The sequence below is a fragment of the Bufo gargarizans genome, chromosome 4 (genome assembly GCF_014858855.1).
Source record: "Bufo gargarizans isolate SCDJY-AF-19 chromosome 4, ASM1485885v1, whole genome shotgun sequence".
NCBI lineage: Eukaryota > Metazoa > Chordata > Amphibia > Anura > Bufonidae > Bufo > Bufo gargarizans.
The window spans coordinates 107,094,253-107,118,422 of record NC_058083.1 but is presented as its reverse complement, the minus strand read 5'-3'; the positions used below and the strand labels follow the sequence as shown (position 1 = coordinate 107,118,422).

Sequence of the window (24,170 nt, the reverse complement as noted above, 5' to 3'; positions counted from 1 at the left end):
CGGACACAAACGAACAGATCCCATTGACTATAATGAGGTCTGTTTGGTTTCCGTTCAGTTGCCTGGTTGCATGCAGGACTTTTTTGTCTGCTCTATTTAGCGGAATCTGTGACGAAGGCCCCAAACGGAGCCTCAAATGCAGATGTGATCATTCCCTAATAAGTCAAGATGTCTTTGGTTAAACCCATATACAAAAAGAGCCACATTTCCTTCAGGTGTAATTGAGTAGGTGCTAGGTGCTGGTTCTGGACCTTGCTGCCGCAGGGTCAGTCACATGCAGAAAGAGAGAGACATATGAAATAGTACAGTTCACGGCTTCTGTGTGGATGGAACAGAGTAGAAACAAAAAATAAAGAATCCAGCATCTGATTGAATTAAAAACATCCAGGTTTTATTTAATCCGCCTGCATCGATTTTTACTGTGATGCTGGCAGATACAGCAGGGGCCCGGCTGTCAGTGACTGTCGGGCCTCTGCACTGATTTGGCGTGCACAACTCCAGTGCCTCCTGATCAGCATGACGTACTAGTACATCAAATTGATGGAAGTCACTTCCCGATATGACGTACTATTACACCATATGCTGGGAAGGTTAAATGGTCCCCTATAGTGCCCCCAGTAGTATAAATGGTCCCCTATAGTGCCCCAGTAGTTTAAATGGTCCCCCATAGTGCCCCCAGTAGTATAAATGGTCCCCTATAGTGCCCCCAGTAGTATAAATGGTCCCCTATAGTGCCCCAGTAGTATAAATGGTCCCCTATAGTGCCCCCCAGTAGTTTAAATGGTCCCCTATAGTTCCCCAAGTAGCTTAAATGGTCCCCTAAAGTGCCCCAGTAGTTTAAATGGTCCCCTAAAGTGCCCCCAGTAGTATAAATGGTCCCCTATAGTGCCCTAGTAGTTTAAATGGTCCCCCATAGTGCCCCCAGTAGTTTAAATGGTCCCCTATAGTTCCCCAAGTAGCTTAAATGGTCCCCTAAAGTGCCCCCACTAGTATAAATGGTCCCCTATATGGCCCCAGTTGTTTATATGATGGCCTGTAGTGTCCCCAGTAGGGTGAATAGTCCCCTATACAGTCCCTGTGATCTGTAGTTTTTTGTTGAAAAGAAAAAAAAAAGAATACTTATTCCCTGCCGCTGCCCGTGATGTAGGGTGCACACCTCTTCCAGGCTAGCCTGCAGCCTAAGTTACTTAGCTCTGTCCCAGCACAGGCAGCACGCCATGAGATGATGTCATCCAGGGCACTCTGGCATGATGACATCATCACGCGGCACGCCGCCTCCACCGAGACACAGTGTTCACGGGACATGCGCCTTGAATCCTGAAAATAATTCATGGACAGACAGACGACAGAAAAAAAATACCCTGTTTTTGCGGACTGTCCGTAAATCTACAGATGGTTGGCAACCCTGGCGGAGGTGCAGAAAATGCTAGATGGTAACTGAAGCTAGAACTGAACCCATGGTTTTCTATGGGAGTGTTGATCTTCATCCAGCGCATCACTGAAGACGGTGGAAGTCAAATAGCACCGGTTAATAAAGCGCTGCACGCTTCACTTTCCTCTCCAGCGCTATCGGTGTATAGACATCAGACCAGGGTTGGCCTTACATAGCGGCCACACAGGGGCATAACTATGATTTAAAGGGTCCCCCATAGCAAAATAACATTGGCCCCTACCACCTAGTGCAAGAAAATTAAAACAGCAGTAGCCCCTATATTGTTATTTCCCACAAAAAGGCACAATGTTCTTGCACCTCACAGCCAACCCCCCCAACCTCTGGACCCCATAGCAAGTGCTATGGCTATAGTTACGCCCATGTGACCACATTTTTGCCCAAAAGTGCGGCACATTCTGGTCACATGGCTGCACTGTAACTGCTCTGTGTGGGCTTTCCATTGAGAACGCTAACATTACAATATCCTTACAAAACTGTTTCCATGTCCAGCTTACAACTGGTGTTCTTTTCCATCCATGGAAATCCTCATGTTTTGTTCCAGGGTTGTGTGAGGAGGGAAATATGAGACCCGCTGTAAAGATGCCAGAAAGCGTTCAGCTCATGCCTGATCAGCACAAACACGGCAATCTGCAAGGAAGGAGGCATTGATCCAGTCACTGATATTACCCCGCACTCTGCCTCCTGCTCCATGTGTTATTGAGTGGGATTCTCTACAAGTGTACACCGGTCTGCAGTGGGGTCACCTTGATCCAAAGGGGTCACTCAATCTTACCAAGGCCTCATGTATGCGGCCGTAGTTTCAGTCCGCTCCCAATCCATGTTTTTTGAGGATCGGATGTGGACCTATTCATCTCAATGGGGCCGCAATGACGACAGCACAAGTCGTAAGTCCGTTCCACGGCTCCGCAAAAAATAAAACAAACGCGTCCATTTTGTGGACAAGATTAGGACTTTTCTCTAGACGGGGGGATAAAAAATGTGGCATGCTCACAGCCGGGATCTGTGTTTTGCCGATCCATGATTTAAAAACCGCACAACACTTACAGCATGAGGCATAAAACCAATGACTTTGGGACTGATTCCTGTTTCATCACCTGTGTTTTTACTTGGATCTATTTCATCAGAGAGATACAAGCTACAGTGTTTAATATCCGACGGGGGAAATGTGACACAATTCTGTAGTAAATGTCAACAGATTAGTATGTGACATGTGCCAAATTAAACGCTGAAAACTCGGAAAATGCACCGTTTGTCATCCGCGTCCGTGATCCGTGTTTCCTGTCCATCAAAAAAATATGACCGGACGGACAACGGTTCACGGACCCATTCAAGTCAATCGGTCCGTGAAAAAACACGGAGGCACACAAGATTGCCATCCGCGTCCGTGATCCGTAGGCTAGTTTAGCACAGACGGATCCGCAGATCCGTCTGCATACAGCTTTTTCAGAGCTGAGTTTTCACTTTGTGAAAACTCAGATCCGACAGTATATTCTAACACAGAGGCGTTCCCATAGTGATGGGGACGCTTCAAGTTAGAATATACTAAGAACTGTGTACATGACTGCCCCCTGCTGCCTGGCAGCACCCGATCTCTTACAGGGGGCTGTGATCCACACAATTAACTCCTCCGGTGCCGCACCTGAGGGGTTAATTGTGCGTATCATAGCCCCCTGTATGAGATCAGGTGCTGCCAGGCAGCAAGGGGCAGACCCCCCTCCCTCCCTAGTTTTTAATTAATTGGTGGCCAGTGCGGCCCCCCTGGCCCCCCTCCCCTGTATTAAATTCATTGGTGGCCCCTCCGCATGTTGATTGACAGGGCCAGCGAACGGGATCGTTCTCTGCTGGCCCTGTTTGCATTCAAAATCTGGCGCCTGCGCTGTACCTGTCTTCAATCGGCGCAGGCGTACTGAGAGGCGGACGCTCGCTCGGCCACTCCATCCTCAATGCGCCTGCGCCGATGACGTCACATCTACACCCGGCGCAGGCGCATTGAGGATGGAGCGGCCGAGCGAGCATCCGCCTCTCAGTGCGCCTGCGCCGATTGAAGACAGGTACGGCGCAGGCGCCAGATTTTGAATGCAAACAGGGCCAGCAGAGAACGATCCCGCTGGCCCTGTCAATCAACATGCGGAGGGGGCGTCATTATGAGAGGAGGATGCGGCTGCTACCAGCAAGTAACCGCCCTACTTGCTGGTAGACAGGTAATTTACATATTATAAAAGTACGTTTTTAGCTAAATCTACTGAACCAAAATGATTAATCAAATTATGTATGGATAAATCGCAGTATAGGGATTATAAGTACACAAAAACAACACCAACAGTTTAGTAGGGTGACAGAAGCCCTTTAAGTGGAGTTAAAGAAAAGGAGTTTAAGACAAGGAGCAAGAAACTAAGGTTGGATATAATTTCCTTGTGTGTTGTTGGCTTGATTCTAGCTAGTCCTTCAACTACAGCAGACAGGGTCTAATTCTAACTCATATTTACGGTTTTACTTTTTTTACTGTTTATCCCCATTAAACATGTGCTCCATGAACAATGCTACTAAGTGTGTGTCCTGTGCAATGTATACGTGCCTTGAAGAGCCATTCGAGGGTGAATACATTTGCAATAGATGCAATCATGTTGCATATTTGGAAGCCCAGATCTTGGATTTAAATAAGCAGCTTGAAATACTTAGGGGCATTGCAAAACTGGAGAGAGGCTTAGACCTCACTGTGCAGGCACTGACTGGGGTCAGTGAAATGGAGGTGGGTGGGGGAGGGCAAGATTTCAGGTCAGCAGTTGGATTAATGTAGAAAGAAGGGGTAGAGGGGAAAAGTGCCAGGAAGGCTAGTCCTGAGCTGACACGCCCTAGTAAATATGCCTGTTTGGCTGATATTAGGGATGAAAGCCCAGGGCCAGCAACACTGAAGCAGGGCATTTCTCCTACAAACCAGGAGGATGACGCTGTAGGAAGGATGGAAAAAGGAGTGCAGCAAAGGTTAGACAGATGCTGGTGGTAGGGGACTCTATTATTAGGAGGACAGACAGGGTCATCTGTCGCCGAGACCGTGAGTGCCGAACAGTGTGCTGTCTGCTGGGTGCTCAGGTTCGGCATATTGCGGATCGGATTGACAGATTGCTAGGTGGGGCTGGGGAAGACCTGGCGGTCATGGTACACATTGGCACCAATGACAAAGTCAGTGGGAGATGGAAGGTCCTTAAAAATGATTTTAGGGAGCTTGGTGAGAAGCTCAAGTCCAGGACCTCCAAGGTAGTGTTTTCAGAAATACTACCAGTGCCACAAGCGTCACTAGAGAGACAACGGGAGCTTAGGGAGTCAAATAAGTGGCTCAGAAGCTGGTGCAGGAAGCAAGTGTTTGGGTTCATGGAGAACTGGGCCGACTTTGCGGTCAGTTACAGGCTCTAAAGTAAGGACGGGCGGCACCTCAATGGGGAGGGTGCAACTGCCCTGGCGGGAAAAATGGTTAGACGGCTTTTTCAACTAGGATCTGGGGGAAGGGGGGTATGTCATACTAATAAGGGGGTAGATAGTGTAGATAGAGAGTGGGTTATAGAAGAGGACAGTGGTGATTTAGTGGGGGCCGGAGTTAGCAAGGAAAATAGGGAGAAGACTGGGAATAACTATACATTTATAAAAAATAGAACTGCTGGTAACAAGAACCTGTTACATACAAAAATTAACCAAGGTAACCCAAAAATCCTGGATAATCACTTTACAGGTAATAGTAATTTAAAAAGTATTTTTACAAATTGAGAAAATGCTTAGAGAAGGCTCACCTCCTAGGCAAAAAATGGAGTGGGTGCACCTGCAGGAAGATTACACCCAATCTTCAAGGGAATTTAGTGAATAGAAAGTGTAGCAGGGCACACCTACACTTGAGGTCACACAGGAGAGTATAGTAGATAGTTATATATTTTATTTTGTTTATGTCAAATCTAATACAAGAAAATATACCTATAAAATTATTAAACAATATGCTATATAGACTTAAATTCCTCTAAAAATGGGTATCACTAAAAAATGTGACAACACATGTGTGATCCTATGGGAAGGATATCCTGATGGTCAAGTTCCTTACTACTGATAGTGTCCAATACACTTGGTATATTCAGGTTTGTATTATCGAGAGTCATAGATTGAATGCCGTATAGTCAGAGTGCCAATCACTCCAGTCTCTTTTACCGTTAGTTGACAATGCAACAGATCGCTCTGCCTGTGTATACACTCGTTCGGCACTTTTGTTACTTACAGTTCTGTAGGTTTGTGCCGACTGTGCTGGAATTTCACGTGGCGTCCCACGTGTGATGCGTTATTCAGGCTGCGGTATATCCTCCAGGAGATAAAATCAGGGATCCACGGTAATCCACGGTGATCAGTTGTGGAAGTGCAGTCTCAGTAATTTTGTAGACTTCAGTTCCTGCACGGGTACTCAATCACGCAGGCAGGTCAGATGTTGCTGCGGCTGATGAGTTTTAAAAATTTTTCAATTTTTTCTACCAAGTTGTGATTACCAATCCCGTTACTCCTGGTCGACTTGAAGCGCTTCAGTACGTCCTTAGTCTCATAGAATTGTCCTACCAGACGCGTTTCGGAGTTAGCTTGACTCCTTCCTCAGTGGTTCTGAGACTGCACTTCCACAACTGATCACCGTGGATTACCGTGGATCCCTGATTTTATCTCCTGGAGGATATACCGCAGCCTGAATAACGCATCACACGTGGGACGCCACGTGAAATTCCAGCACAGTCGGCACAAACCTACAGAACTGTAAGTAACAAAAGTGCCGAACGAGTGTATACACAGGCAGAGCGATCTGTTGCAGAGCGATCTGTTGCATTGGCAACTAACGGTAAAAGAGACTGGAGTGATTGGCACTCTGACTATACGGCATTCAATCTATGACTCTCGATAATACAAACCTGAATATACCAAGTGTATTGGACACTATCAGTAGTAAGGAACTTGACCATCAGGATATCCTTCCCATAGGATCACACATGTGTTGTCACATTTTTTAGTGATACCCATTTTTAGAGGAATTTAAGTCTATATAGCATATTGTTTAATAATTTTATAGGTATATTTTCTTGTATTAGATTTGACATAAACAAAATAAAATATATAACTATCTACTATACTCTCCTGTGTGACCTCAAGTGTAGGTGTGCCCTGCTACACTTTCTATTTTTACAAATGCCACAAGTCTAGGTAAAAAAATGGGGGAGCTGGAGGCTATGGTACTAGAAGAACACATATATGTAGTTGGTGTGGTTGAGACATGGTTGGATTCTTCATATGACTGGGCTGTTAATATTGAGGGTTTTACACTATTTAGGAAAGACAGGGTCAATAGAAAAGGTGATGGTGTGTGTCTGTATGTGAGGAGTGATCTGAAGACAAGTGTGAAAGAGGCAATTGTGGGTGAGGATGGTGAGGATGTGGAAACCTTATGGGTGGAAGTTCAAAGGGATATAAACACTGAAAAAATAATACTTGGTGTAATCTATAGACCCCCTAACATCACTGAAGAGATAGAAATGCAACTGTATAACCAAATAGAGCGGGCGGCACAGACTGGTACAGTGGTCATAATGGGAGATTTTAACTTCCCATACATTGACTGGGGTCATGGTTCTGCCTTAAATGCAAAGAGGAGAAAATTCCTCAACTTGCTGCAGGACCACTTTATGGGCCAGTTTGTAGAAGCTCCCACTAGGGGCGATGCTCTGTTGGATCTGGTAATTTCTAATGATGCAGAGCTTGTTGGTAATGCTACTGTTCGAGAAACACTAGGTAATAGTGACCACAATATAATTATATTCCCCCTAAACTATATGAAGCAAACTCTGTCAGGCAGAGCAAAGACACTGAATTTCAAAAAGGCTAATTTCCCTGGGCTGAGGGCAGAATTTCAGGGCACAGACTGGGAGCAGCTACTGTCACATAATAATACTGAGGATAAATGGGAGAGCTTCAAATCCCTATTGAGTAATTGCACAAAAAAATGTATCGCTTTAGGTAACAAGTATAAATGGCTAAAATTAAACCCCCCATGGCTTGTAAAAAGAGCAATAAAAGACAAAAAGAGGGCATTTAAAAAATACAAATCTGAGGGGTCAGCTGTAGCGTTTGAAGATTACAAAGGGCTTAATAAAATCTGCAAAAAGGAGATCAAATTAGCAAAGATACAAAAAGAACAGCAGGTAGCAAAAGAAAGCAAAACAAATCCCAAAAGTTTTTTAAATATATAAATGCTAAAAAACCTAGGTCTGAGCAGGTAGGTCCCCTAAATAATGGTAAAGTGGGGAGGGGGGTAGTCACTGAAGATAAGGAAAAGTCAGAGTTCCTAAATAGGTTTTTTTAGCTCTGTATATACAAAAGAAGAGAAAGGAGTTGATATCTGTGGTGCTGGGGCTGTTAGTACATCCAGTGATATACTCAATTAGCTAACTGTAGATATGGTCCAAGAGAAAATAAATAGGGTAAATGTGAACAAAACTCCGGGTTCAGATGGATTACACCCAAGAGTGCTTAAAGAGCTCAGTTCAGTCATTGCTGTGCCCCTGTTTATAATTTTTAAGGCATTCTCTAGGGACTGGTACAGTGCCAAGTGATTGGCGCAAGGCAAACGTGGTGCCCATATTCAAAAAAGGATCAAGGTCCCACACAGGTAATTATAGACCAGTTAGTTTAACTTCTGTTGTGGGAAAAATGTTTAAAAGGGATCTTAAGGGACTATATACAGTAGTATGTGACTATAAATATTATTATAAGTGATAACCAGCATGGGTTTACCAAGGACAGAAGTTGTCAGACTAACCTGATTTGTTTTTATGAGGAGGTGAGTAGAAGCCTGGACAGAGGGGCGGCTGTGGATGTAGTGTTTCTGGATTTTGCAAAGGCTTTTGATACTGTCCCTCATAGACGCTTAAGTAAAGTAAGGTCTATAGGCTTGGAAAGTATAGTTTGTAATTGGATTGAAAACTGGCTGAAGGACCGTGTCCAGAGGGTTGTGGTCAATGATTCCTATTCAGAATGGTCCCAGGTTAAAAGTGGTGTACCCCAAGGTTCAGTGCTGGGCCCTTCATTATTTAATTTATTTATTAATGATATTGAGGACAGGATTAATAGCACCATATATATTTTTGCAGATGACACTAAGCTGTGTAGTACTGTACAGTCTATGGAAGATGTCCATAAACTACAAGGTGACTTGAACACTCTGAGTGATTGGGCATCAACTTGGCAAATGAGGTTCAATGTGGACAAATGTAAAGTTATGCATCTTGGTAGTAATACCCGTATTTTTCGCCCTATAAGACGCACTGGCCCATAAGACGCACCTAGGTTTTTGAGGAGGAAAATAAGAAAACATTTTTTTAGAACCAAAACGTGTGCTTTGAACTAATGGTAGCCTGTGAATGACACTATTATGGGGGTCTGTGGATGGCACTGTTATGGGGGTCTGTGGCTGGCACTGTTATGGGGGTCTGTAGATGGCACTGTTATGAGGGCATCTGTGGATGGCATGACACTGCGATGGGGGGGATCTGTGGATGACAGATAAATAGCATCTTATGCTATTTGGCATCCACAGATCCCCCCCCATAACAGTGTCAGCCACTGTGAATGACCCCAGGAGGTGGGTGCTGGCATCTACACTAGTTTTTAAATGGCAGCGGGGGCCCAGTGCAGTCATTGTATTCTATTGCACCGGGCCCCGCTCACTGTACTAATTGTATCTACTGTAACTGCAGGCAATGTTTAACTATAGATATGTTCGATCCAGCACTGAGCAGCCTGTACTTACGATCATATCAGGCTGGATGCAGGAGGCTGGGCGGGCGGGCACTGGCAGCGTAACCCACTACGTCACGTACCTGCCCCGCCTGCTTCATTCATAAAGTGGGCGGAGCAGGCACGTGACGTCGGAAGTTATTCTGCCAGTGCTCGCCCGCGCAGCCTCTTGCCTCCAGCCTGCTATAATCGTAAGTACAGGCTGCTCAGTGCTGGATCGAACATATCTATAGTTAAACATTGCCTGCAGTTACAGTAGATACGATTAGTACAGTGAGCTGGGCCCGATGCAATATAATACAGTGACTGCATCGGGCCCCACTGCCATTACAAAACTAGAGGCTGGCCCCCAGCCCCTCCTCCCTCATCGCTGATACACACAGCGGCCGCGCTATGTAGCATGCGGTCGGCGGTGTATCAGTGTAAAAACGGCAGCATTCGCCCTATAAGACGCACTGCCATTTTCCTCCCAAGTGCATCTTATAGGGCGAAAAATACGGTAATCTCTGTGCTTCATATGTCCTAGGGGATGTAGCACTGGGAGAGTCACTTATAGAGAAGGATTTGAGTGTCCTTGTGGATGGTAGATTAAATTACAGTATACGATGTCAATCAGCTGCTTCTAAGGCCACCAGGATATTGTCATGCATTAAACGAAGCACGGACTCGCGGGGCAGAGATGTAATATTACCAGTTTACAAAGCGCTGGTGCGGCCTCATCTGGAATACGCAGTCCAGTTCTGGGCACCAGTACATAGAAAGGATGCACTGCAGCTGGAAAAAGTACAGAGGAGAGCGACTAAAATCATAAGGGGCATGGAGGGTCTTAGTTATGAAGAAAGATTAAAAGAAATGAATTTATTTAGTCTTAAGAAGAGACGTCTAAGGGGGGACATGTGTAGTGTACGGGAGAGTAATACCCCGTCACTACAGAAGGGTCACTTGGGTATTGTCGTTCCCCCTGTATTTATGGGGAGGTTGGTATAAAATATCTTGTTAATGTCATGCTATGTACTTCCTGTTACTGTGAAATGTGCATGTGCAGGCCGGCTAGGGTGTCATTCCAGCTCTGAGTCACTAGAGGGAGCTAGGGAACCCTAGGTTATATAAGGCCCAGTCAGGAAGTAGTAGTAAGTCAGACAGTGGGAAGAGGAGTCAGAAATGATCCTGTGTCTGAGTCAAGGCCAGGCTATGGGCCTGTGAGAGTAAAGCAGGCCTGAAGCCTGCCGACTAGGAGAGGGTAGTATAGGCCCTGTAACCGGGTTCCGGATCCAAGGAAAAGGTTCCCCTCCTGAGTCATCACCCATTGTAGAGAAAACATCATAAGCACCAGCCAGGACACAGAATACCACAGAGGCCGATCAGATAAAGCAAGAGGTACTCAAGATAACAGAGGAGGTACTATATAAAGACAGCTTCAAGGGTACGCCAGCTATAGGGCATTAGACCTTGGAGAATAAGTCACATGTTTCAGGACCAGTCAGGAATAGTGTGCAAGCCGCCTGTACTGCATCTCCTGTAATGAACACTCTGTAAAGAACATTGCTAAGACCGGCCATTCTGTACTTCTAAGAACCACCTGTATTCCAATTGAAACCAACTGTCTTTCATGGAACGGCGCTTCCAACTGCGTCCATGTATGATTATAACTGATATTCAGTAAAGTTCCAGTTTTTGTTGGCTATCCTGTGCTTGCTTCATTCTTCTACAATATCATACACGGCGTGTCACCGTTTAATTGACACTGGCGTCACGAACTTTTAAATACCTGCCTGTTCCAGTATTTGCCCCAATTGAAGACGACAGTGGATCCCAGGTTAGTGGGTAATCTGCACTACAAAGCCCAGCATACACTACTGACCCCCCTGGGACACTGCACATGATTAACCTGTACAAATATATAAATGGGCCATACAAAAAATACGATGAAAAGCTGTTCCATGTAAAATGCGCTCAAAAGACAAGGGGGCACTGCCTCCGACTGGAGAGGAAAAGTTCAGTCTCCAGAAGCGTCAAAGCTTCTTTACTGTAAGAACTGTGAATCTGTAGAATAGACTTCCTCAGGACGTGGTCACAGCAGGAACAGTGGACAATTTAAAAAAGGGTTTAGACGAATTCTTAAAAGTAAAAAACATAAATGCTTATGAAAACGTGTAGAAATCTGAGTCTCACTTCCTTCTGGGATTTGCGTCCTCACCTGTCCCTTGGTTGAACTTGATGGACGTTTGTCTTTTTTAAGACCTCTTTCACACTTGCGTTGTCCGGATCCGGCGTGTACTCCACTTGCCGGAATTACACGCCGGATCGGTATACTTACAGTCCGCGCGGCTCCCGTGGCGCTCCAGAATGACGTCAGAGCGCCCCATGCGCATGGATGACGTGCCATGCGATCACATGATCCATGCGCTTGGGGCGCCCTGACGTCACTCTGAAGCGCCCCGGGAGCCGCACGGACGGTAAGTATGCTGCTCCCCCGCTCCCCTACTACACTTTACCATGGCTGCCAGGACTTTAGCGTCCCGGCAGCCATGGTAACCATTGAGAAAAAGCTAAACGTCGGATCCGGCAATGCGCCGAAACGACGTTTAGCTTAAGGCCGGATCCGGATCAATGCCTTTCAATGGGCATTCATTCCGGATCCGGCCTTGCGGCAAGTCTTCAGGATTTTTCGCCGGAGCAAAAAGCGCAGCATGCTGATCAGGATTCTTCCGGCATAGAGCCCCGACGACGGAACTCTATGCCGGAAGACAAGAACGCAAGTGTGAAAGAGCCCTAAACCGTATTAACTATGTAACTATATCTGGAATGGGTGCAGAGCCATTCATTCTCAATGGGGCAGGAATGGATGCGGAGAGCACACTATGTGCTCTCCGCATCTGCATTTCCGGAGCGTGGCCCTGATCTTCCGGTCCGCAGCTCTGGAAAAAAATAGAACAATCCGCAATTGTGGACAAGAATAGGCAGTTCTATGGGGGGGCCGACCGGGTGTATTGCGGATCTGCGATACACTACGAACGTGTGAATGGACCCTAAGGAATTGCACAAACAACTGACATGCTGTGGATTTCAAAATTCCCATGGCAGGTCAGTTTCTGCATGTAAAAAATACGCAACATGCACTTTGCTGGTCCTGTATCACACTTCAGTTTTTCTACACTAAAATCTGCAAAGAAAAACTGTACGTAATCTGCAATGTGTGCAGGTAGCCTTATAGTGACTTTTTAGGACTACTTCGACAATTTTTAAAAGTGTTTAGAAAGGGACCAAATTTAGTAAAGACGTGCTCTTTTTGTATGCAAAATATGGGTGCAAAGAAGGTGGCACAAGCATCTAACATTCCTAGCGAGATGTATCAAACATATTATGCAGTGGGCATAATATATCTTGATAAATTTCGAACAATTTTGTGCCATTTTCTCTGACCCATAAATTCATATATTCTACAAGACTATTGACAAATCTGTTCCGATTATCTGATTTATTAAAACTAACAAAAACTGGAGACATGGTTGGCCATGGAAGTGAAGCAAAGATCTGGAGAAATGAAATCTGCACTGTGATTGGTTGCTTGGTTCTCTCCTCTGGTTGGGCTGTTTTCAAATCTTCGTCGCTGTTTTTCCCATCAAAACTATGGACATCGGAGGGGATCCTGATAGACACTCTAGTGTAGGTTAAAGGAGTGCGCTGGTGTCCATCATGCAATGGATCTGGCACTGCGTCATGGTGTATGAGGGAAACCATGGCACAGGTGTGAATAGAGACTTAGATGAGGCCCAATTATTGTTTTGAAATAGTCAATTACTATTATCATACGCAGTTTAGTGTCCTTTGTCGCCACCTGCTGACAGTTTAGAGGGACTGCTCTTTATACATAAAGGATACTGTGCAGAGATCATTGCCAAATGTAACAAAAATGTACGCTGAGTCTGTCATTTCAAAAATATTTCTTGTAATGACCCAGACCTCTCTGTGTGAGTACCTTATAACACTAAAATTCACATTTTTGTAGATAATTTCTGAGAGAACAAAACCGCGGATTCATGAATTTCAGTCTGAAGTGTTTATGATAATCGGAGGTTGCACTAAAGATGAGAAGTTTGTCACGGAGGTTACTTGTCTTGATCCTTTAAGAAGAAGTCGCCTAGAAGTGGCAAAACTGCCAATGTGTGAGCAAGAAGGTGAAGGAGAACTTAAGAAATGGGTGGAGTTTGCATGTATAACCTTCAAAAATGAGGTCTACATATCAGGTATGTGCAATGATAGTTAACTGTGAAGTCTATTTGAGGTCCAATTTTTTTTAAGAATGGGTAATAATTGTCTGAAAGGACTTTTTTTTCCCCATAACTCCCCTAGACTTGAATAGAGAGGGCCACAATACAGTACTTCCATGGTCACCACATTTTCAATCATTCTCCGCCTGGATGCTGATGCCTTGTGTGGCGGAATGAGGGTTGAGAGATCTCTGGACCCTTACCTATCAGACAATCATGGAATATGCAATAAAGGTCTAAAGGCCCATTTACACAAGCTGACTCAGACCCATTCATTCCTGATAAATGCCCGCTTGTTAGAGGAGGTGAGAGCTGCATTGACATGCAGCAAACACCTCCCCTGTATGGGAACTAGAGACCGCTTGTCCTCATACAGATCTATTGATTGTACCTCCAATGATCAGACGCAATCTGTGGAGGAATGAGCCAGCAAGTGTTCAAAGTCCCACCGCAGTGGAAAAGAAGAATTGCATGGTCGGTAATAATTAGGCAGTGCATGTAGTTCATAGACATGCCAGGTCCTCCATAATGAGAAACTCCTCAACTCCTCGTAGCCGTTCTCCACTCTGGCTGGACTCCAATCAAGCAATTAGAATAACTCCCTGGATCAACCCATCTCTAGTAACTATAACCTGTAATATTATTATCCTCCAGAAATACATCCAGGCCCCTCTTGAATTCCTTTATTGTACTCACCATCACCACCTCCTCAGGCAGAGAGTTCCATAGTCTCACTGCTCTTACCGTAAAGAATCCTCTTCTATGTGTGTGTACAAACCTTATTTCCTCCAGACGCAGAAGATGTCCCCTCGTCACAGTCACAGTACTGGAGATAAATAGATGATGGGATAGATCTCTGTACTGACCCCTGATATATGTATACATAGTTATTAGATCGACACTTAGTCGTCTTTTTTTTTTTTTAAGCGAATGACCCTAATTTTGATAATCTTTTTGGGTCCTGTAGTCCACCCATTCCAGTTATTACTTTAGTTGCCCTCCTCTGGACCTTCTCCAGCTCTGCTATGTCTGCCTTGTTCACAGGAGCCCAGAACTGTACACAGTTCTCCATGTGTGATCTGACCAATGATTTATAAAGTGGCAGGGCATCTATGCCCCTTTTGATGCAACCCATTATCTTATTGTCCTTGCTTGCCAGCAGCTGCCTGACACTGGTTTCTACAGCTTAGTTTGCTGTCCACTAAAATTCCTAAGTCCTTTTCCATGTCAGTGTTACGCAGTGTTTTACTATTTAGTATGTACAGGTGACTTGCACCATTCCTTCCTATCTGCCACTTCTCTGCCCAAGCCTCCAATCTATCCAGATCCCTCTGTAGTAGTATACTGTCCTCTTCCGTGTTAATTACTTTACCACAGTTTAGTGTCATCTGCACAAATTGATATTTTACTGTGCAAGCCTTCTACAAGATCATTAATAAATATATTGAAGAGAATAGGGCCCAATACTGACCCTTGAGGTACCCCACTAGTGACAGTGACCAAGCATTCTCATATAAATAAATGGCAGTTACACTTTAATAGCAGATCCCCATCTATTCACTTCACTATTTCTAAGGCCTCATGCACACAACTGTATGTATTTTGTGGTCTGGAAAAAATACACGGATGACGTACGTGTGCATTCCATATATGGAACGGAGCAGCTAGCCCCTGATAGAACAGTACTATCTTTGTCCGTAATGCGGACAATAATAGGACATGCTCTATTTTTTTCAGAGTGGACATACGGAAACGGAATGCACATGGAGTCACTTAAGTTTTTTTGCGGACCCATTGAAATGAATGGTTCCGTACACGGGCCACCAAAAAAACGGAACGGACACGGAAAGAAAATACGTTCGTGTGCATGAGGCCTAAACCTAATAAACCTGATTAGATGAATTCTGACGTGGTTTTGAATGTATGTGTTATATATAATCTACTTGTACTGTAAAATTCCCTTGGTTTACAAGATTCGAATCGTAAAATTTTGGTGTCCTAGAAAAGTAAGCCTACAAGAAATGTCAGTTTAGAATTGTTATTTTAGTATTAGATTTTTTTAAATTATATTTTGCACACAACTGGTTCATTGTAGCAACTGTCAAATTTATGAGAACACATATTTTTAAGGTCTTGCTATAACCTGTAGGAACAATGGCCCAGATTTACAAATGTATTTGAGCCAAAAATCTGCCTAAAAAAGTTGTTAAAAATGGTGCAATTTGGCGCTTCTAGAGTTTCTATACTTTTTCCGACTCGGAAAAGGGATTTGTCTTAAAGGAAGGTGGGCAGGCCTTAACAGGAAAGTGGGTGGGCCTAAAATGCACCATTTTGGGCCAAAATGTTGGCGCTATTCTGGCATAAAACTCTCAAAGTAAGCCAACCAAGAGTTGGTGTAGAGTCCAGCCTGAGCTACTGTGATAAATCTGGTGCAGGTCTATACAGCTGGTCTAAGGTTACGCCATCTTTACAATTGGTAAATTTTGTCTAATATATGCAAGTTATGAAAAAAAAAACCTAAAGAAATATACTTTTATAGGTGGAAAAGAAACGCAGCATGAAGTGTGGAAATATAATTCCTCTATTAACAAGTGGATACAGATCGAATATTTAAATGTGGGCAGATGGAGACATAAGATGGCAGCATTATGTGGCAAGGTATATGCAATTGGTGGTTTTGATGGCAGCCAAAGGATTTACAGTGTAGAAGCGTATGAGCCGTTCCACAATTGCTGGACAGAGGTGCGTCATTATTCTTTCCTGTTGTAGACTTTTATCGCTTTCACACAGTTTTCCTGTGATGTTCAGGTTCATAATGAAATATAAAGAGATTATTACTTTTGCACATGATGCTACAACCTCCAAGTGCAATGCCCGTCAAATATGAGAACTGTGTCACAGAGTGGATGCCATGAAATATATATTGAGTCATTTATTAAGACCAACGCTTGATGCGCCTAAGTTATGTAGGGGCGCCGGCCTCTACATAACTTAGGCGTATCCACCGCCAGCCTAAATCTATGCCAGCTCCCTTGCTGGCATAGATTTAGATCATTTTCTACTCCTAAAACAGGTGTAGAAAATGATAAATACCCCGTTCCCAGCCTATGCCCCCCCTTTTTTTTTTAGAACTGGCATAGGTGGCATGGATGGGGAAGAAGTCACAGATTCGGCCACAAATCCCCAGAGGAGAGACCTGCACCTATCTGAAATTGGTGGCATATCCTAGGGAAATATGCCACCAAAGTGTGAGGTGGGCCAACCCCATTAAAGTTGGCACCTGCTCAGGAGCTGAGTAAGTGCTATAGTTGTCTGCTGCCTGCTGACATCTGGAGTCCATGATAATCGATAATGCCATTAACAGACTTTTACTTACGACCACAGCATCTGAACAGTCTGAGAGATTGTTAGAGCCATTTGGTTGTTGTGGCAGCCATGGGAATTCTGAAGGCTTCAAGGCCTGCCATAGCGAAGTTCCTATGGCTTGATAAGAATATACTGAATATCCAATAGTCTACAATGGTAAATCATTGCGGTCTATGGGAGAAGTGATCAGACAATTACATGTTAACGTCACCTAGGGGGACAAGAAATAAGCGTAAAAAAAGTTTTTAGTATACAAAGAAAATTTAAAAGATCAAAAAATTCTAATAACTCCCTTTTCCCCCATTTCAAAAGTAAAAATTAATAATAAAAAATAAAGATTATAGGCATTGCCGATACCAAAATAACTACCGTTAAGCTATTAAAATATTTATCCAATACAGTGAATGGCATAATGGTAAAAAATTAAATGGCCAATTTGCCTTTTGGTTACTTTACTTCCCCCCCAAAAAATGAATAAAAAGTGATTAAAAAGGCATACACAGACCAACATAGTATCAATGAAAAATAATGCTTGCCCTACAAAAAAATAAGCCCTCTAGCAGCTCCACAGACCAGTTCATTTTTTTTACATTTTTTTAAACTATTAAAGCACAAGAAAAACTAGAAAAATATGGTATCTCTGTCATACTGATACGCCATTTGGAATTTTTTTCAAGCTCCCTACTACATCTTATGCAATATTAAATGTGTCATTAGAAGGTACAAGAAGCCCTCATACGGCAGATGTGAATGGAACAATAAAAAGAGATTTAAAAAAGGGCTCTGGGAAGGCATGGAAGAAAAAACTAAAATGGAAAATTGATACCTCAGGAAGGGGTTAAACAATGGAAAGCAAAATCCATTAAGTTTGTTCTGTCCAAAGTAGACTGGTGAAGACATAGTAAAAGTGGCAGTGATAAAATATGGGCGCCGGTGCTTCGGACTAAAGAATTCTGTGTAATTATGTCCGCGGGTTCATTGGTTTTATAGTGCCTATTATTATCTGTGCTGATGTTTGCTGTTCATGCATGAGTGGCGTGAGTGTACAGGATTACAGTCATCTGAAGACCTCTGCATATCTGTCACTGCTGGGTACAGCAAACAGACGCCAAGATCCTAATGTGTCATGCTGATGTGATGGGGTTATTAACATTTAAAAAGGCTGGGCGACTACTCTTATGGCGGTATTACATCCTACACGTTCATGGGATTGGTGGTTGGCACCACTGTCTGTTGTTAAAGGTATTGTGTAGAATTTATCGGGATTAACCCTAAAGCTAGCCATGTGTAATGCTGCAGGGGGATGACGTCAATGATACTAACGCAAGGTATTTTACATACTTTTATAGCGCTACTATATTCCACAGCGCTTTACAGATATTAGCATTTTGCTGTCCCCAATGGGGCTCACAATGTAAGGTCCCTATCAGTATGTCTTTTAGAGTGTGGGAGGGGAAAACCAGAGTACCGGAGGAAACCCACGCAAACACGGGGAGGACATACAAACTCCTTGAAGATGTTGTCCATGGTCAGATTTAAACCCAGGACCCCAGCGCTGCAAGGCACCAGTGCTAACCACTGAGCCACCGTGCTGCCCTTCCTCGTGATGCAATCTGCAATTCTCTACCGAATAACTGTGTGATACAACAAATAACGTGACAGGTGCCACCAGCACACAACTTTAAAAGTCGCTTAACCTCTTCAGGACCTTGCATATTCTGTTTTTGCGTTTTTGTTTTTTACTCTGTGCCTTCCCAAAGCCATAACTTTTTTATTTTTCCATTCACATAGACCTATGAGGGCTTGATTTCTGTGGGACAAGTCACCTTTTAGTATTGCGTAATATGAAATGAGAAGCTAGGGAAAAAAAATTCAAAATGGTATGGAATTGGAAAAAAAACTGTTTTATGGGTTTTATTTTTATTGTGTTCCCTATGTGGTAAAACTGACCTGTAACCTTCATTCTCCAGGTCAGTACAATTACTACAAATACCACATTTATATATTTTTTTTTTTGTTTTAACACATAAAAGTTAAAAACTTTGAAAACAATGATTTTTTTTCTTTGCCTCCCCATATTCTGAGTTGTGTCAGGACTCATTTTTATGTGGGGCGGTCTCTAGTTTTTTAACTATACCATTTTGGACTGAGTTTGACTTTTTGATGACTCTTTATTCAATTTTTTTTGGGAGGGGAAGTGCAGATTTTTTTTTTCTATTGCAGCGTTCACCGTATGGGATAAATATGTTCATATTTAAACAGTACGGTTTTGGTTCATAGTGATACCTATGTTACCAGTTGGGGGAGGGAGGTGTCCCTGAACAGTCTGACACTATCCAATCAGTGCTGCTGAAGGATCAGCTTTGGCCAGGCTTTAACCCTAACCCTGGGTTCACACCTGAGCGTTTCTGAGACGCGTTTTTTGCAATAGTAAACGCGCGTTTGACGCGCGTTTGTGTGATTGACTGCAGTGTTGTCCAATGAGTCTATGGCCAAAACGCGCGACAAACGCCCCAAAAAAAGCTCAAGAACTTGTTTATGCGTCGGGCGTTTTACAGCGCGTTCAAACGCGCTGTAAAACGCTCAAGTGTGAACCAGGGCCATAGGGAAGCATTGGTTTTCACGTGTTGAGCGTTTTACAGCGTGTTTGAATGCGCTGTAAAACGCTCAGGTGTGAACCCAGGGTAAAGGAAACTTGTCACCAGGAGCGCCGAAATCTCGCGATGCGCGAGCTAGCGCATGCACAGTGTCGGCATCATGTTCATTCCCTGTGCTGGCATCAGCACAGGGAACGAACTACGCATGCGCATCGCGAGATTTCGGCGCTCCAGCTCTGTGACGTCAGCCAGCAAGGAGGAGATTTGGAGGACGCGGGGCGGTGCTGGGCTCTTTTCCGCTTGACTCTTCTCCGGATACAGGACACATATCAGGTCATTTGCATATCGATCAAAACTGTTTTTTAACACAATAAAAGAGCAAAGAGCTATGGGGACTGGGTATTGCAGATGTGCTAGCGGCCATCTAGCAGCCCATGTCCCCAGCTCTATGCGCAAAATCCTGGTGACAGGTTCCCTTTAAGTTCATCCGATTCATTAGAGGCGCCAGACTTGGGAAACCACACTGTGGTTCTATCTTTTACAGCTATAGTATGATGCATCTTCTTAGCCTTATTCCATTGCATTGGAATTTTATTCATGTTGTGGTATTGACATGATAGCATTCATTTACATAAAAATCTGCATAAAGAATAAAGCTCTCGTGTCAAAACTGTGGCAGAAGATCATTTTGTAATCCACTGAAATTTCTACCCACTCTCATGGTGTTCATACAGGTGGCTCCATTAGTAATCAGTGTGAGTTCATTTGCTGCAGCAAGTCACAAAAACAAGCTTTATGTTATTGGGGGAGGACCCAATGGAAAACTGGCCACGGATAAAACTCAGTGCTATGACCCATCTACCAACAAGTGGAGCATAAAGTCACCCATGCCAATCGAAGCAAAATGTATTAATGCTGTGAGCTTCCACGATCACATCTATGTTGTTGGTAAGTTGTTTTGTAATTTTATAGCATGGTTTCTAAGAGAGATCACCTTGTATTTCTGAAAAGCAAAGGAGCGTGTCGGGCAAGTCACTTTACTTTGGGATTGTCCAGACAGGGCCAATCTTAGGGAGGAACCTGTCCTGGTACACAGCAGAGCACATTGTCTGGCCCTGTATAAGGGGACATTGCAGACCACCACCAATCTGATCACTGGTCGTATATTTTTCAGAAAACCTTTCATATGTCATAGAGGAAAGGAAGCAATACAGACGCAATAGAAAGTCTATGGGCCCGTCTCGATTCTCCTCTGGAGTGAGGAGAGAAAGGATGTGCTATGTGAGCGCTTCTCTCTCCTTATTCTACTGATAGGAGGGGGTCTCACCACTCTGACCTCCACCGAGCAAAACTTTTGATATGTCCCTAGGAGATATCTCAAGCTTCCTAAAAGCCTAGTGACCCTTTAATGTAGACATTCTATAGCACTGTTTTACATTACTTTATGTACAGAGCTGTTCATTTAGTCACTGTTTGCTGGTAATATTTGTGCACTGTTTGGTGGTATTAACATATGCATTGTGTGGCATTGCTATTTAGATATGGTGAACTATAATTTTGTCAGTGTATGGTGGTGACATCAGTGTATATCATTGTTATTTAGGGATCTGTATGTAAGTGCTTTGTGGCCAGTGTATGGCAGTATACGTTGGGCAGTACAGTATATGGTGTTTATAATTAGCTACTGTTTGGTATGGTCTTCCATATATTGTGTGCAGTACACCACAAGAAGGGCACCAATAGAAGGTATCACACAGGGTATCATCCAAGGCATTAGTTATACTAGTGTAATACACCGGAGTGGTGTTACCATTCCTATATCCTGCTACTGTCTCTAATGGGTTAACATAAATGCCATCCTGTGTATTTCTTTCCAGGTCCTTTACATTGTGCAATGATATGATTATTATGCAACTGTTATTACATGTAATATGCCAGATGGCAGTGTAAGTGGCAGAGCTATTCTTTCAGTTAGTTCTAGTCTGGACAGCAGAGGAGTAAGGTGTGGCACGCTCACAGTCTGACGTGCCTATGTCAGCAAGAGCAGCCTAAGCTCTGCTCACCATTAAAGCGGACGTCTGGAAGCGATAGGGACCAGAGGAAATTGTTCTTCGGTTGCCATAAGAGATATCAGCATGACTAAATTGTTCTTCAGCTGGAAGATACGTTATTTACTGAGTGTTAGGAGGGGGATAACAATCAAAGGCACCCCAATCCAAGGATTCCAGAATCGACCTAAAGTTCAGTACCCAAACCTAAGCAGAGTTTAGTACAGAATAGAGAAATAAAGCAACGTAATTAAGCAAGCCTGTCAACCCAGCAGAGACAGAAAAGAAAGCAGAGTTATCAAGTTTGCCTGCCAGTTTATGCCAAATAAAGCTGCTGTTGAAATTTATGCCAAGGTCTGGACTCAAGTTATTTATTCCTCATTCTTCATCCCCTAACTCAACTATTCCCCCTTTTAATGCTTCGGAGCCTAAGCCTGGGTTCCCGCTGTATCCAGGTCGGAGCACCGTGACACATATAGGCCGCCCCACACCACTCGGCATTCCACTAAAAACCCAGGACACGATAGGGCCCTGGGAGCAGCGCGTTGCACTAGCTTTATCTTTTTTCTATATGGCAGCCATCTTTAGAGCATCTTCTCCCTCTCCTGCTACAAGTGGAAACGCTCCCTTTTTTGCTCTGTGCTGAAATGTGATGCCAGGACAGAGGTGGGGGCTTTTAGCGAGGAGAGCAGTGCGCAGTAATGCATGCTTGTAGTGGGTCTTGCCAGGTGATGGTGACCCTCTTCTGAACACAGAGACACCAGTAAATCCCAGATAGGGATAGAGAAGACGGCTGCATTTCTCAGGGGGCGCTCCTTCTCCCTGGCTGTGAGCGGCGGAGAACGTCAGCCAGGGAGAAGAGGAGCTGTTTTATTATCCCTGGTTGTGATGCTCTCTGCTTTAATTGGGCAGCTCACAGCCAGGAAGAAGGAGATGCCCCCTGAGAAAAGCTGCCGTCTCTTCCTCTCAGTACCGATGCTATTGATTAGCATACAGGGCGCCAAAACAGAACGGGGGGCACAGCGGGGCAATGGAGCGCAATTACATATCCTAATCTTGGCCTACAACGTGATGTATTAATTTTAGAAAGCACAAACTGATGAAAGGTGCTCTTTAAATACTCCTATATAAGTAGGTAACCCTATATAAAATATATTCCAATATAGATGGGTAACCCATTGTTTAGTTTACTGCTGCTGCTGTTAGTAAATTAGTAGAATTAGGATAACAGTATGACTGTTGTATTATTCTCCTGGCAGGACTAGATAATGATGTCCAGATAAGACCATTGCACTTCAGTGTAATGTGTGGGGTACTAATGCAGTCACTCATCTTCCTTCCCTCTGTGGTCACCGTGGATGTCCTGACTGAGAGACTATCCAGGCTATTTGGTGTGCAGAATGCACAAACAAATAGGAAGTTAAAGAACCAGGACAGGAAGGAGGGACTTCAAGAAATTATATCCAGAAAACCATCCACCCATTTTTTTTCGTAAAAAAATGCAATAGAATATTCACATATAGGCTGTTTAATATGTGAGAAAAAAATTGATGATAGTGTCTCTTTAATTATAATAACAATGCAGATTTTGCATCTAAGACCGGAAAACCCTTTGACAATAGTTGAAGGACCATAGGGTTATTGACATTAGAAAAAAGTTTTTTATTTTTTTTATTTTTTTTTCAAGAAACTGCATCACCCTGATCAGTTGGCATTTTCTAGCACTGTAGCTCATCCACATTCACTGTAATTTCTGAAACCGTCCATGAAAAAAAGCAGATCCTTTTCCATACAACATGCCTATGTGACTTGTTTTTTTCTTACAGGTGGAGCAATGAAGGCCTTATATTCATACAGCCCTCTAGATGACTCCTGGAGTTTAGTAACAAAGTTTAACCATGAACGAGCAAGCTGCGGGATTGCAGCATGTTGTAATAAAATATTCATCACGGGTGGCCGAGACGAGAGGAACGAGGTGATTGCTACTGTTATGTGCTGGAACGTTGAGACAGGAAAACTGACTGAGGAATGTGTCCTCCCTCGTGGTGTTTCCCATCATAGCAGCGTCACTATAAGAAAATCGTACACTCACATCCGTAGGATCGTCGCCGGAGCTGTTTCTGTCTGATCTCCAAGGGGCCATTGGCTCGTCCTTAAATTATTCTAATTTATTGCTATTATTTGTAAAAAAAACATTGGGAGCCAGGATGGGTAACATTTTATTTGGATGAAGGCATTTGAAGGCTTAGCCATAAACACGGGTCTTTATGACTATATACAGTGAACAAAAATATAAACGCAACACTTTCGGTTTTTCTCCTATTTTGCATAAGCTGAACTCAAAGATCTGAAACATTTTCTACATACACAAAAGACACATTACTAAATCTGTGTTAGTGAGCACTTCTCCTTTGCCGAGATAATCCATCCCACCTCACAGGTGTGGCATATCAAGGTGCTGATTAGAAGACTGCCCACAATAAAAGACCACTCTGAAGTGTGCACAGTTTTGCCTTACTGGGAGGGGGATCAGAAAACCATTCAGTGTCTGGCGTGGCCACCATTTGCCTCACACAGTGCAACAAATCTCTGTCGCATAGAGTTGATCAAGCTGTTGATTGTGGCCTGTGGA

At 43.7% G+C, this 24,170-nt stretch overlaps 1 protein-coding gene across 2 annotated transcripts in view; it reads left to right on the top strand.

Annotated features, from left to right (window-relative positions):
- KLHL6 (kelch like family member 6) overlaps nt 1–23,944 on the top strand; it is a 47,756-nt gene extending 23,812 nt beyond the window's left edge. For both annotated transcript variants that reach the window (XM_044291571.1, XM_044291569.1), the window contains 4 exons: nt 13,266–13,503; nt 16,067–16,269; nt 20,225–20,438; nt 23,365–23,944. In XM_044291571.1, the coding sequence (XP_044147506.1) occupies nt 13,266–13,503; nt 16,067–16,269; nt 20,225–20,438; nt 23,365–23,666 (957 nt within the window). In that variant the 3' untranslated portion in view covers nt 23,667–23,944. The remainder of the gene's footprint in view (nt 1–13,265; nt 13,504–16,066; nt 16,270–20,224; nt 20,439–23,364) is intronic.
- The last annotated feature ends 226 nt before the right edge of the window (nt 23,945–24,170 follow it).